The 15,877-nt window shown below is 43.8% G+C and overlaps 1 protein-coding gene across 1 annotated transcript in view; it reads left to right on the top strand.

The window, feature by feature from the left end:
* CREB3L3 (cAMP responsive element binding protein 3 like 3) overlaps nucleotides 1–15,877 on the top strand; it is a 180,816-nt gene that overhangs the window by 13,994 nt on the left and 150,945 nt on the right. Inside the window, exon 2 of the mRNA XM_069649389.1 lies at nucleotides 3,744–3,899. Within this exon, the coding sequence (XP_069505490.1) occupies nucleotides 3,786–3,899 (114 nt within the window). The 5' untranslated portion in view covers nucleotides 3,744–3,785. The remainder of the gene's footprint in view (nucleotides 1–3,743; nucleotides 3,900–15,877) is intronic.

Below are 15,877 nucleotides of genomic sequence, written 5' to 3'. Positions count from 1 at the left end.
TAGTGCATTCAGGCCATTCACTCCTCTCCAGACACTCAAAACAAGTTATGTGTATTGGGACAAGTACCCAGCCATTCATCACTCCACACTGCATTCATACCAGTTTCGGGCAGGGCTGTCTCAGTCATTGTGTCAACCACCAGATACTAGACACCCACAACACAGAATGTGTATTCGTCACACACTCCATTCACCCAGGTCCCACCCACAGGGTGTACCCACAACATACAGTCACTGGGAAGGCTCCAGCCAGTCTGGCCTGGACTTCACAACACCATATATGGAACCTCCACCCAACAGCCGGTCAGGGTGAAGGGACAGAGTCAGGGCTTCCCCGGACTTTGGGAAAACAAGATTACAGGTAATAGAAAGCAAGAGGGGGCCATCTTGTTTCCTATCAGGAATCATCTGATTCCAATGGCAGGGCCTGGGTATCCCAAAATAGAGGATACTCAGAGCAGCTGTCAAATTCAGCATGGAGCTGCCACCAGCCCATACCCTGCTCTGTGGGCCACACAGAGGTGCCCAAAACATACACTAGGGGCACAGGGTTGTGCCCCCATCATTGGGTGCCATAAGGGTATCCCAGGGGTCTGTACACCAAACCAAAAGAGAGAGCTGCACCGCCAGGTGTCCCACATGAACTCCTGCACGGAAAACACGACAGAACACACGATAAAAAGCAGTAAAGGACAAGGATACGGAGGCTCTATCCCTCCGATGCATTTCCAGCATCACAGCCATGTACTGTAACTAGTGCGCCCAGAAGGCCATACACTTGTCAGTAGTTGTTTCAACTAAAGTGCACAAAAACATAGCCTCTGGAAATGGTATACAGTTGTTTTGTGCCAGGTTTTTTTTAATGAGTTTTTTAACGAAAAATATTAATCGAAAAATAAAGGGGGGTGGGTAAGGTGATGAAAGGGGTAGGGGGTTTGGGATAGGGATTACATAACAGGAGGGAAGGGTGGGCTTGGAGGAGGAAGCCCCACATATTTAAAAAATAATTCAATGAGTTTGTTTGATGAAACATTTTTGTAAAAAAAAACATCGGAAAAACTCCTAGCAGCAAAAGAGCATAGAACCCTGGAAATACAATGACTGCTGTGCACCTTGCTGCGCTGATCTCCATGTATTCATGTGCCCATACCTGACCTGGTGTAAAGCATGTGGCCATTGCAAACTTTGTACTATCCGTGTTCACGCAATCCGTCCTTATATACATGTTCCTCCGGAAGTTGATTGCACCATGATGCCAAATGTTGCCAGGTGTGTAGAAATGATGAAGAGGGTGGGATGTGGTGGTGGTGGTGTTTTTGAAAATGAAACCAACAGCTGCATCACTGCACACAGAGAAGCCAAAGACATGGGTATGGTGCACCAGCTAAAGTAAAGGCTGCCCACACAACCTTTGATTGGGACTTCATTGAAATCCATCGCATGTACGGATGACAGACAGGTCACTGAGGAGAGAGACCCAACATTTTACCTTTTGGGTAGATCTCGCCCAAACCCAATTGATTAAAAAAAGAGGGAAGGATGGAGATCCCTGCTAGACTGAGAAAGACACCCTTACCAACATTTAGATTTTATGGCCGGCATTGCAGCACTGCTCTGTACAACGTAGGACACTTCCTGGTTTGCCCGATGCAAGGGAAGATCAAACATGTTTAGCAAAGGAGTATCCGCAGCTGACACTCCCTGAATGGGGCCAGATGATGGCAAAATTCAAAATCGTCAGCAGCCACAATTCCTAAACAGCACCCAAGCACAGACATCCCAAACCTAGACTACTGGTGATCCCACACTGTATGTGCCACAATTCAAGTGAAATGGCACAGACCTTAAGAGTTCACCCCTACATGAGGTGAATTGGCATGCACTGAAAACTCGAGTATGCCTTTCTAGGAGCAGAGACCTGATGGGTAAGGTATACTCCTGCTGAGGAATCCTGGCAGGCTTTGAGGCTTTGTTGATCTCTTCAGCTTCTCGAGTAGGGTCCTGGGATACGTTGGGGTTGCTCTAGGCTTTGGTGGGCTCCTGGGAGGCTGAGCTGGGCACCTGGTGGTCAGACATGTGCTCCTGCTATGATTGGATATGGTCCTCTTGGATTGTGGAACGCTCAAGGCAGGCACGTTCCTGAAGGAATACAAAGACCTCTTTTGGGGTAGGGGGTAGTGCCATTCTTGGCAGCCTAGAGTGAGACATTTACACTCTGGAGTGGCTGCTGGAGAGCTGAGGCCAGCTCCTGGTTGTTTGGGGAAGTTTTATGGCAGCAGGGGCTGCAGGGGAGATGAATTTCTGCAAGATGTGGCTAGCTCATTGTGGGAGGTCTCAGGCTCATATACGACTGAAGTGGCAGTCCAGAAAGCATGAGAGGATCCTGGTAGTCTGAGGTGGCTCACTGAAGGCTGTGGGTTTCTGTTGAAGGCTGGGGAATGCTACTGATGTGCTAAGGTGAGCTCTTGTCATTCTTGGGGCGGCAGTTGGAATATATGGTGGGCTCCTGGCAGGCTCAATGCAGCCTGTAATGAACTCACAAAATGCCTGTTCAGGTGGCTCTTGGTGGTCTGTGGTGGTATCTCAATGGGCTTTGTGAAGGTATTGAGAATCTGATTTAGGTTCCTTGAAGACTCTGGAGGGGCTCTCATCGACTGGGCAGACTCTGTTTGGTTCCTAGTTGACTGGGTGGGCTCATGTCAGGCTGGGAATCTTCTGGAATGCTGCGGTCAGTTTGAATATAGACTTGGCCAGGCTTCAACTGATTGGCTCATGTTGAATCTGGCAGCCTGGCCTGGGGTTCACTGAAGCCGGGATAGGTTACCAGCAAGCTGGAGTGGGGTTCTGGAAGACTGATTGGTTGAACATCAAATATCGAAAAATAAGTTCGAAAATATTGTATTCCTGTCATCACTGTGCCTTTAAGGTAAAACATGTAAGTTTGAAAGTATTTCTATTTGGTGTATTTCATGTGTTAATGTTATGCTTGAAGTTTTTATATCTGCTGCCTCCAGACCTTCCACCATCCCCTCCTACCTTTCCTCCCCCCAATACATGCCCACAGTGGCTGGGGTCACGGAAGATTTGTCTTGCATGATAATGGGCTTTGCTCCTCTGTTCCTCCTCTTTTCCCTAAACCTTTTGTCCATCAGTCCTTTATTTTAAAACTGTTCGTATTAATATTAAATAGAGATTCCACTCACCAATTCTCCCCTGCATGCACCTGACCTATTTCTGCTTATTATCATTAATATTTGCTTATTCTTCTTTTTCAAACTTTTGCGTATTCAAACTTGATTTTCAAACTTTAACCTTTCAATTTTAAAAAAAAATGTTTAGCACCATATTACTATTTGAACGAGATACCCTTAGGTTGGCATAAGCGTCTGAAAATTTGTGGAAGCCGCTTTTGGTGTATTCTGGAAATGAAGGGTCCCTGCTGGTTTTAGGATTAGAGCGCTGAGACACTATAGTTTTCTCCATGTGACCAACAAAGAAACAATTACATGGAATGGAGCCCAGAGGAATTGCCAGGGGCTAAGAAAGATTGGCTCATGCATTTGCATCCATCCCTTTTTATAATTTGCTCTGTGGCTGACCAGTTTACAGTTCCCTTAATTGTGGACGCCATTTTAAATCCAAGTTTCAGAGGTATATTTTCACTACCTGCCCTAGGGCACTGCTATAGTATTATCCTTCATTTACAAGTGTCTTTCTGTTCCTCTGTGCCCCTATGTCCCCAGGTCTCTGCGCAGGCCACAGCCCACTAGCAATTGGTCGTCGGAATGGACAGCCTGGAACTCCTGGACTTGCTCTTCGACAGACAGGAGGGGATTCTGCGTCACGAGGAGTTGGAGGTCGCAGCCGGCTTTACCTCTTGGGTCGCCTCGGGTCAGAATGTGAGTGTGCAAATAACTCTCTGTACTTGGTCTATCTATGAAATGGTTGGTGGGTGAGGGGGCAAAGAGCCCCAGTCTGATGAGGTCACACATGTGCAAAGTGTAGTGTGCTTCCCATGCTTTAGTACAGTGGTTTTCAAACTTTTACATACCGAGCCACCCCTGAGTAAAACTATTGTTTCTGGGCCGTGTTCCCGCGCCGTCCTCGTCGCCAGTGTTAAGTATTGTGGGGGCGATGGGGGGCCCACGCAGTCACACACACACTTGCTCCGCATACATCCAAAGCGCCACGCCGGAGACGTGTGGATGGTTTAGGTCCCCGGCACGAACTGCCGCACGGGCCGTGTTTATTAACACTGCGCATTTGTGAGCCTCGTTCTGGCTCACGCATGCGCCCAACAGCGTATTAATACGCAACAGGCCCCAGGAAGTCCAGGGTGACACCAGGCTCTTTAAAATATAACAGATTGTCAACTTCTTATACTTTCTATTAAAAGCAGACACCTTATTCCCTATTTAAAGAGTCCGGGTCTCCCCTGACTTCATTCACCCCGCCCCTCCCCAAGCTCTGCAGTTTGACGACCACTGCTTCAGTAGCTGCTCAAATAAATGGACCATGTCACCCAAAGTGCCCTCTGCTGGCGTTAGTGTATGGTATCATAATGCCCCCTATTCTGGAATTGCCACTTTTCTCAGTGTGCGTGACCAGCAGGATGATCTATAAAACTCAGGAAGATCTGGGCGGGGGCACAGGAGTGGGTGTCTCTTAAGCTCCTTCAGGTCTCTGTGTATGCATCTTAACAGCACTACATCTTGCCCAGAAGGCGTAGGGCTTCAAGGCATGTGGAGTACTCAACCCAATTCAGTCCTTGTTAGGAACTCAGTACTGCTGCCATGCCAGGAAGGATAGTGGAGAGCCTCCCAGTGCCAGCTGGGTGTGGGGGGTAGGTAGCTGCACCGATGTGGTGGCATGAACCGATCGATGGAGCAAATGAAGGCTTGGTAGGACAAGAGCGAGGGCATCAGGATAAAAGGCGTTCTGCAGAGAATGAAGCCCGAGAAAGCAAGGAGGCACTGCACCTGAGGGTGAGAAAAGCACAGGGTTACCAACCGCTCCCTTGAGGAGCCAGTCCACCCTTCGCCCACAGTTAGTACCTGGTCATGTGCAGGCCAAAGAGAAACCTGCAATGAATGAAGCATTTGTTCTGCAGGGCACAGTTTGCTGCTAAGGGTGCCAGGCTGAATTGATGTTGAATAGTGCACCAGACCTGCCAGAGTGGGACACTCTTTCCATGCTGTGAAGAGGTCAGACTGACCTGGGCACCCAGCTGATGCAAACTCATCCAGCTTGGACAGGACCTTCAGATCTGCAGTTGCGCCTGGCAACTCTATAGTCACTGAGTCCCCTGCTACCAAAGTAGGGTCGTCAGTGGCTACTAGCCCCTCTCCTGCAGTAGTCTGTGGAACTAGATTAGGGGCTACCGGCCATGCCGGTCCTTCCAACAAGCCCCCTGGAAGCACTCCAGGCCCTAAGGCTCTCCATGTGTTCAATCTGGCGCTCTCTTTGGCACTCAATCGGGTAGCCGCTGCGACTATTTTTCGGGATCAGAAAGATCATTACCCAGCAGAACTTGGGACAAGGATGGAGTCTTCAGCGCTAGACGGTGCTGGGTCGTTTCATCTCACCAGCTGTACTCCAAGAGGCACTTACTCTTTCCATCACACGCACTGATGCACAAATCAGGCCCATCAATATACTGACCTGGCTGTACCCACTGCCGGGTGACAGTAGTGGCGCTAGCCGCGGTGTCTCGGTCTGCAGGAGTTTTGTGTACATTGATACACACATGTTATAGCTAGAGTTGGGTATTATTGGGAACTGGGGTCTCTTCTGGTGACCCGGTACCATTTCCACCCAGTGCAACCAATCAGCATTTGGCCACACCCTGGCCAAGTGAAAAGTCCTTCTCTAAGAGGCCCACAATAATGATGACCTCTTCCACGAGTCCAACATTCACTATGGCTTGCTTAGGTAAGCCCTGGCAAGCAGAATCCCCTTTCCTATGGCCCAGCTCCTTACCCACGAAACAACCTTTGGGTGGTGAGAACGCAGGTGTCCCAGTGTTAGGGGTGCCTGCGCTCTTATTTCGGTGTGCACGGCTGAACTGGAGTTTTGGGATTTCCCTATGTTCTTTTGGGGACCTGACATTCAAATAGGATTGGGTTGGACCTTTGTCCTTCCCATCCTTGTTTACTTTTTTGTTCGTCATTTTCTCTTCCGGTTTGGGTGTGCTCGCCTGAGCCTTTTTCTGGACTTGAGTACTCACAAACCTGTCTGCAGCATTTGCAATCTCCCTAGGGTCTGTGATAGTTTTGTCCACAAGATGCTGCTGTAGGTCAACCTCACAATGTTTCAATACATGCTCACATGTAATCAAATTGTACATCCCTTTAAATGTATCAACTTTGTTACCAGCCACCCACCCACCCACTCAGATATTTCAACGACAGTGTATGAATGCTTCAAATGTCTGCCTACTTTTTTTTCTGAGCTCTCCAAAGCTCTTGACATACTGTTCTGGAGTTTTACAGAACTTCCTAAGGAGGGCTGCCTTCATACTCTCATAAATCGGCCTTTCCTCAGGAGTTAACTGAAGAATTGCATCAGTCCCTGGTGTCGGTAAGCGACTCATTAGGGCTTCACCCCACAGTACCTCATCCACCTCCTGGAAAACCAGCTCGGGCGCTTCAAACCAGTCAAAAATATCCTTCCCCACTTCATAAGTCTGCATCAAGTCTTTGAGGATGTGCCGCCGGGGCATATCACAGGAACTCTGGTTTGAGCCACTGCTGCTGCTTTTGCTAGAGGTGGATCTGTTGGCCTTCTCCTGCAGCTCTACGGTGATCTTGTCCCGCTGTTTCTGTTCCTCTAGCGCTAGTGTCCTCTCCTCGAGCAGGAGCTTTCTAGCTGCTACCTCCTTAAGAGCTGGAAACAATTACTGGGCCACTTAGAGACTGTGCTGGGGGCTGGGACCCACAGGCTGCCGCACTAGCCCCTGTCCTCACTGGCACTTTTGAGTGTTGAGAAATCACACTTGACCCCGGTGGGATGATTGGCGAGAAACACTGCTCATGCGATCGTCCTCGTCATTTTCCCCCTCTGGAAGGTCTTGCCCATTTGGGTATACGGGACCTAGCGCATCCCCTGGGGTCCTCTCCCCAGCCACACTCGCTTCTACCCAAGCTTGGAGGCTGGTCAGCAACTCAGGTTTATTAACCTTAGTGCTGCGGGGAAGTCCCTCTCTCTTGACATAAGACGTGCAGGACAATCTGGCTACTGGCCATGACCACAAGGAACTGACAATGGGGTTAAAAAAGGCATGGCCACCAGGGACCAGTTATGCGGTAAAGTTTTTTGAAATCGGGATAGGTTTAAATGGGAAAAGAAATTCTGCTCATGGCTACATCCTGAAGTGCTGGATAGGATTGCAGCAAACATTCGCGAGGAGCATCAGCAAGGACCTAAAAGCATGGTCTGTCCGGTGATTTATTTTTTGTTGAGGTGTCAAAATGTAAGAACACAAAATTGTGATATAATTTAGGTGCCTGGGCAATGTGCCTGGCCCTGAGCAAGGACAACTGTGGACTATGATTTTTTTATTGGCAAAGCCCTAGGATGTAAATGGGAAAAAATATTCTGCTTGCGGCTACAGCCTGAAGTGCTGGACTGGATTATAGCAAACCTGAAAGCATGCTTTTGCAAATCTGCCTTGTTTCATTTTTCCAAAGTGCCAAAATGTAAGTACAAAAATAGTGATATAACTTTGGTGCATGGACAGTGGGCCTGGCCCTTGGCAAGGTTGAATGCCTACTCTGATTTACTTATTGGGGCATGCGGGATGGCTGAAGCCCTTGGTTTGAATGGGAAGAAAATTCTGCTTGCGGCTGCAGCCCGAAGTGCTCGATGGGATTGCAGCAAACCTGCGCGAGGAGCATCAGCAAGCACCTGAAAGCAAGCTTTTGCAAATCTGTCCTGTGTTTTACTTTTTTGAATGTGTCAAAAGGTAAAAAAGAAAAATAGTGATATAACTTTGCTGCTTGGGCAGTGGGCCTGGCCCTTGTCATTGACAAATGTCTGCTCTGATTTGCCTATATGGGAATCCGACATGGCTGAAGCCCATGCCCCATGGTTTGTGGAGACTGGCCATGGCTGCAAGCCATGAGCACTGGCCATTGGTCCCATTATGAGGGTATAGTGGTCACTGAACTAGGATGCAGGGTCAATGCAGTGCATAACAGAGGGGGTTTGGTCGGGCTGGAGTCATGGCCGAGCCTCGTGTCCTAGGCAATTCAACCATGCGCTGCTGATAACCACACCCATCAGTATGTGTTGCAAAAAATATGTTTCTTAAAGGAGGTTTACAGTTCTTTGATATATGTTACAAGAAGAATTATTAATAACTTATATACAGTGATGTACCATCATGAAACATTTTAATTAATAAAAACCTATACAATTTGCAGAACAATCTTTGTTAAAGGGACGTTATGGTTACGTTGCACTGATCAAAACTATGAAATTCAGTGAAAAAATGTTGTTAAAGGAACGTTAAAGGAACCTTATGGTTCCAAGTAAAACCGAAAAACCCCAGAAATTGGCCCGTTATGGTAAGCTAAGCAACCATAACTCACGCCACCAGCATGCACTGCTAATACTAACACCCAGGACATCAAAGATGACATCACATAGGAAATTAATTGTGATGAAAAGTCTCTACAAGGGGTTGTGTTTATAAAGTTGGTAACAAGATGTCAGGGGTGATTGGGAGACCTATCATGAACTATTTAATGTATTCAAGAATGTACTCATCTAAACAAAACATTTTATTGGAGTGTTGTTGATAATACAGGAACCTAATCATACATATACATAGGCAATGGCTGCGGTATGCACCATAGAAGTACCATATTTGTAATCTGGTAATTTTGGATAGTAAAATAAATAATGAATTCTAGTTTTGAGTAATGTTAAACATGGAATAAATAGCTACTCATTCAAGACTTACTACACACTTGTGTTAGTACAAACAATACATATGAAGACCCACAATGCATGCAAATCAGAGGCACATACATTGAAACTAAAGTAAGGAAGAAAGAAACAACATCACCAAATAATTTCGATAGAATTAAAGTTCATCTTTATGTATACAAATGCATTCAGGGCGTGCTTCAGGAGTTCTGTTCGCGGGAAGATACTCTGGATCACTCAGAACACATTCATTGGATTGGACTAATTGTGTAAAACTATTGGCTGGATTGGCTCTGTGCATGCTGCCCGCCTTCACGATCTGGCAACAGTAGATAAGGAATCCGGCGAGCGCATTTGCGCGTGTCCATTCAGCAAGTGTTTCAGGAGAGCTGTTTCGCTGGGAGATACTGTGAATCACTCAGAACATGCTCATTGGATTTGTACTAAACAGTGGGACCAACTATGAATTCACTTTATTAGGAATGAAAGCTGGAAGATTGGCATTAATATTAACTTCATTACTCTTCTGTTTGGTTACAGTGTAAAACTATTGGCTGGATTGGGTCTGTGCATGCTGCCCGCCCTCGTGATCCAGATACAGTATATAAGAAAGCCGGTGCGCGCATTTGTGCAAGCCCATTCAGCGAGTGCTTCAGGAGTGCTATTTCACTGTTCCGGTGGCGAATGGCGGCAGAGGCGTGCCAGATTAGGTTTAGACAGAGCAAGCTATCATGATTCTTGGAGTTTGCTGGTTGGTTATACTGATAGAAGACACACTCACAATGCCAGTTAAAACCAGGAAGGTTAATCAGAGAAGGGAAGCGCCAAAGGAATTGGTGAAGTCGTATTCACTGAAGAAATGTTTTTGTAATAACCTTGCTGTGGACCCAACAAGCAAAATAACTGACTGTTATCAACCTGTAACTGATTCTGACTTATCTCAGAAACAAGTTATATCTGCTACATCGTCCCCCTCACTACTCAGAACCAACAGTTTCTTGTCCTCACACTCTATTGATAGTAACCAATCATTGCTACAAATGTGTAATTCTATGCAGAGGGAATCACTGGGAGGGCAGGGGTTCTTACAGGCTGACAATAGTGTACCTTTTGTTCATAGTGCTGTATCTGTGAAGGAAAAGATAGATGATCGAAGTCAACAATATTGGAAAATATTATGAGTGGAAATCATTCAGGTATGGATTTAGACGATGTGCAAAAAGGTATAGATTTAAGTGTTCTTTCAATAAATCTGCAGCCTTTTTATGAGGAAGTGACTAATCTTTCAGCAACTTGTAAAGCGTCATTGGCACTCTGCTCAAAAATGGCAAGTGAACAAAAAGAGTTTTTGTTTATTACCAGCAAAATTGTTGATATTGTTTTGTTTATTAGAAGGATGAATACGGAGGGGGAATTTATTAGCATTCTCCATACACTTAGGAACAATAGGCATACAGTTATTGTTCAAGGCGAGCAAGACCTAATTATTTTGGGACCTGAGTTAGAAAAACAAAAATGCAGCAGGGATAAGGAACAGGTGAATTATGTCATTAGATCTCTGAAATGTGTACATTTCGATTATAACCATTCACAGAATAAACGAGAAAAAAAAGACTCCAAAGACAAAGGAAGAGCCATAAACCGAAAGCTTCCAAATTGATGCCTAATGTCTCTGAAGGTATTGATAAAGAATGAGGGGTAGTTACTTGGGCGATAAGTATAAATAATCTGATTCCAATACATCAGGGTTTTATAATCAATAATGACAAACAGGGTATGAATCCTACGGGTACAAAGGTTATTAGAACAATGGACCAATGGTTAATTAAAGAGAAACAGGATAGAGTGTTGCATAAAAAACAAGGGTATATATGAGATATCTCAAGAAATCACCTTCAGGATGGTGAGATAAATGAAATTGAGGAATGTCAGCAGGTTGAATCCCAAGAAAACATCTAGGGCGGTAATAACTCGTCTTGAATGGCTAACGGCGAATCGTAATAAATGTAATGTATTGAAATTAAACATTCTGGAATTGGAAGCAACTAATCTTAGCCCATGGATACATCGATCAAGAGTGCCTGAAGGCATGCACAACATCCCGAATTAGCAGTCATTTCTTCCAGTGATATGGGACTGGTAGAGCTACTGCGTTGAGCCTCGGATATGAATTGGGCCATTATACATTTTGCCTTGCCTTTATTTGTGGAGTATGTGTTATTACATGCAGAAGTGCTGAAATTGAATGGCTTTGAAGTCACCCCTTTGCAAACAGTTATGGCGGACCTAGAAGCAGATTCCACTTGGAAACTTAAAAATCTAAGCAAATTGGAGATAGTTAAAATGGATATTGATAAAGGGATTTTTCAGTTGGAGTTCAAGCTTTAAGCATTTAAACTAGCTTTAGATAAAAAAAATAGAGAAGCAATTAGTGTTTTCGCATTGAATTAAGGTGAAAGAGGGGATTTTGGTGAATGTGGGCACTATTAAAGTTATCTCTTATAATTTGAGAGGGTACAGATCCTTTTTATATAATGAGGGTTTAGGCTACTTGTTAGACAGATATGTTTTTCATACAGGAGTCCTGGCTCACCAATGTTTGTTATATGGATGGCTTTGTTTTGTTGTAAAGATTAGCGGGGAAGAAAACAAAGGGTCGACCAATGGTGGTGGCAGGTGGGGGGGTTGATTACGGGTTTAAGAGTTCACTTAAACCCAATCAAATACTTACCTCATTGGCAGATTAAAAATGCAGTCTCAACCCAATTGAAGTATTGTGCTGGGGATACAAGATTAAGCCTGCTGATGATTAATGTGTATGCCCCCGCCCCACAGGAGGAGTAATAACATACAAGATTTAACCCCTTAAGTGCCAGGCTATTATGTAAGTCTATGTAAACTTAATATTAACACAATGGGTGAATCATAATGATAGAAACCTGTTCATGGTGGTTGGTGATTTTAGTGAAACCTACTGTGAATTCCTATTACCTAATGGGGAATTCTGGGAGTCGAAGTGTAGGAATGCTAAAACATGGTCATGGTTTCTAGATAGTTGGAATATGATCTTTATTGATTTTGATAAAGAGAATAAAGATATTAAGGTAAAGAATGTATGTACCTGGTTTAGAGGGGATGCAAACTCAAGAATTAACTATATATTTGTGTTGAATCTTCTGAAGGATATAATGAGTGATTATTCCACAGTTTTTACAAACAGTAGCGACCATGCTTTAGTAAAAGCGAATATAAAGATACAACTGAGTGTTCGGTGAAACATAATGCTTAGTGAAACATCATGCAATCCACAGGGGAATAGGTTAAAATGGACGGTTAGAAATGTGAAATTGTTTTAACCATTGTGTTTATGAAGATTCTAACTTGGATCCGAGGCCAGGGATCTGATTATGTGTTTGGTTCAGGGGATAGAGTAGGCTAATGCTCATATAAGGGGGTCAACAAGTAATCCAGTCTGTAACAAAAGTATACAACGCTTATTTTGTTGTTCATATTGCAGAAAAGAGGAAACAAGATTGTGCCTCCAGTAGGAAAATTTTAAAAAGCAGGCATAGGGTCATCTTATGGGATGTAGAGAAAGATGGTTATTTTGAAGAGAAGATTAAAAAATTGAGTTAGATCCCATAAGCAATCACAAAATAATGTCCAATAGCGTACTATTTCAGAGGCATTTTTATCAAAGGACAATAAGAGGATTTGGCATATGGTAAATGGGAACTTGTCCAAGAAACCTATGGAACTTAATCCAATTTCGGAGATGGTGTGGGCAGATTGTGTGAAAGGTTTATACTCCAAAAGTGATGGGCTAAACACAATGGGGTTGGGCGATAATTGGATTGACTCTGAGGTGTGGAGTTATGATGGGAATCAGTTCACGTATGATGTCGAGGATATCTTGCAAATTATAATGGGACTTAAACCATCAAGAGCTCCGGGCCCGGATGGGATACCCAATATTATGATAAAAGAACAAGCAGAAATGTGGGCCAATATTTTGTTTAGGCTATTTAATGATATTGGAGTATCAAAAAAAATTCTAATGTCTTGGGAAAAGGCATTAGTGGTTCCAATATTTAAACAAGGTAAACGCTATGATCCGACAAATTACAGAATGATTGCATTGTCAGATAGCATCTCAAACATTTTTTCTATCTGTTGCTTAAAAAACTAAACGTATGGGTTAAAGAGGCGGCCATTCTATCCCCTCAACAAACGGGATTCAGAAGAGGAATGGGGGCGTTGTTTTATATATTTGTCCTTTTATATCTGATATGTAATTGTTGGGAGAAAGCTGATCAAAAGCTATACATATGTTTTTTAGATTATACAAAAGATTTCGATACAGTGTCAAGGGAATTGGTTTGGGAGAAATGTGTCCAAACTTGGTTGTGACAGGTCCATCTTACACTTGTTTCGACAATTCTATCGTGACACGAGTATTAGTGTAAGATTGTACAAAAACGGCACTATAATCTCGGAAATAGGGACAAATTGTGGTGCTAAACTAGGGTGTGTTATGGCTCCTCAGCTCTACAATTTATTTGTGGCCGATATGCCTAATTGTTTTGTGAATTATAATAATTTTCCACCTAATATTAATCACAGCCCTGTGGGTTGGCTGGCTTACGCAGACGACAAAGTTATCTTGGATAGCATTGAGGTGGGACTGCAGCCAAGCATAACTGCACTGGAGCAATATTCTAAGGATAATGGCCTCATGATTAATGCTAAAAAAAAACGAAATCATAGTTGTGTGTAAACCGAAGAAGAAATGAAAGCCTTTTTAATGGAGATTGGTTGATACTCCTATAGAGGTTTTCCAAGAATATGTATACTTTGGAGTGCCAATTCAGGCAACATTACAGGTTGACACATTGCATGATTATGTATTCTCAAAAACCTTTAAAAAAATGCAGGTCATTAGGTCATTTGTGATTCACAAAGGTTGCTTCTCTGTTCCAGCAATGGTCAAACTTTATAAATCTAGTATGAGTTTAGGGATCCTTTATCAACTGGAGCCATATCTAGAAAAAGAGGTGAAAAGGTTACACCAGCTAGAAGGGAACATTTGGAGGTATTTGGTAGGGCTTTCTCAATGTATGCCAATCGAATCCATTTGCTGTGAATTGGTTCTGTTCTTCTTAACTACACAATGGAAAATGTATTAAGGAATTTTTTATGGAGAAGGAAGAAAAAATGGTTCCCACCTGTCTCTCGGCAGCGGCAAAGAATGAAATAGAAAAAGCACCAATATTTACTAGATTTGAAAATGAAGTACTTGTTTTTTTTTTTAAGGCAGTACACTTTAAAGTAGAGCTGCCTATTGAATTGATGGTCGCAATGAGAGAGGTTAGACAGAAAGCATTAGACTGGGATAAATGTACGACAATTGGCTATTTAGCCAGTACATTTTTTTTAAAGAGTATATTGGACAGGGTTTTCATTTTGCGATCCCGAAGAAATACTTAGTTTACACTAAGAGCAAAACTGTACGAGACTTTGCTCTCAGGTTGAGGCTGAATCAACTTCCTATTCAGGAGAATATGCAATCTCTGGGCAACACACATGTGCGCGCATCTGGACTGCAGCACCAAACTGGACATGTACATCTCTTACATCTATCTGACTTGCAGCAAATAATGGAGGCTCTCTACAGTAGTGTCAGCATTTCAAATGTACAATGTGGGGGAACACAGCTGAGGTTAATATTTCACAATTTATCTCAAACCTTTTATTACGCTGCAGGTGGTCACCATCATCACTAGATCGTATTTAATGTGTTTCTGCTGGTCATTTTTTCAGTGTTGGAGGTTTCGTTTGCAGATGTTCACCATTTTAAAAATCAGTGCACCAGGAAAAAAAGCGGGGAAGCCCCACACAACTCAAGGTAGCTCTGAACCGCTCTTAAAATAAACAATTTTCCTATTTTCCAAAAATACTATCTGTACCTTTTTTTCCAATATATCTTGTAGGTGGATTTCTTTGCAATGGTTTTCTACACTGAAAAATGTGTGCAGTGAATTTGTTGCACTGGTATCACTGGGTACCTTACATTGCGTATGCTCTGGGCGTAACTTGCCCTCGCTGTATTGAAGTCTTTGTTCATACTGAAGGCCCAGTGTTCACAAGGTGTGCTCTTTTCTTTACTCCTAACCTCACCTCCACCAATACTAAACAGTTATCCCCATTTCCAAACATCCTGTCTGAACCTTTTTACAAATATATATTGTGAATTTCTTTGTGATGATATTTCTGCACTGACAAAATGTCTACCGTGAATATTCTGACCTCCATCACAATGCCTAAACATTTGACTTCCGTTCTCAATAGGCTCTCTACACACCGCCCCACATTTGGCCTGCAGCAGCAGCCGGCAGGACATAATTCATCTTTGCGATTACCTAGCCATCATCCAGTCCAGGGTTTCGACAGTCTTCCTCAAACAAAAACCCATCCAAGACGGAATTCGTCCTCATTGTTCCGCCTGCTAAAAAACAACTTGTCTATAAATGGCCCAATGGTATGCACCTAGAAGGATTGGACCCACAACTTTCAGACTCAGCAAAATCCTTAGGCTTCACCGTTGACAACAGTCTGTTCTTCCAGAAACACATAGCCAAGAAGACCCAAATAGCCTGACTCAGAATCTCTGCCCTTTCGAAAAATCAAACCCTTCATCCCACCGCAGGGCTTCTGGATCGTAGTGCAGGCCCTTGTGGTCTCGCACATCGAAGGGGAAATGTTCTCCTGATAGGGCGCCCAGCTTTTGACTTGGCTCCCCTAAAAGCAGTTTGCCACGCTGCAGCAGATTTTATTACAGGAGCACGAAAATTTGACCGAATTATTCCTTTCATAAGCGAACTACTTTGGCTTCCACTCCAAGCCAGGATACTGTTCAAGACTGCACGTATCACCTACAAAGCAGTCA

This window comes from Ambystoma mexicanum, chromosome 1p (genome assembly GCF_040938575.1).
Source record: "Ambystoma mexicanum isolate Mex_15411 chromosome 1p, UKY_AmexF1_1, whole genome shotgun sequence".
NCBI lineage: Eukaryota > Metazoa > Chordata > Amphibia > Caudata > Ambystomatidae > Ambystoma > Ambystoma mexicanum.
Note: the sequence above shows the minus strand (reverse complement) of the source record. Positions and strands in the feature narration are given on the sequence as shown.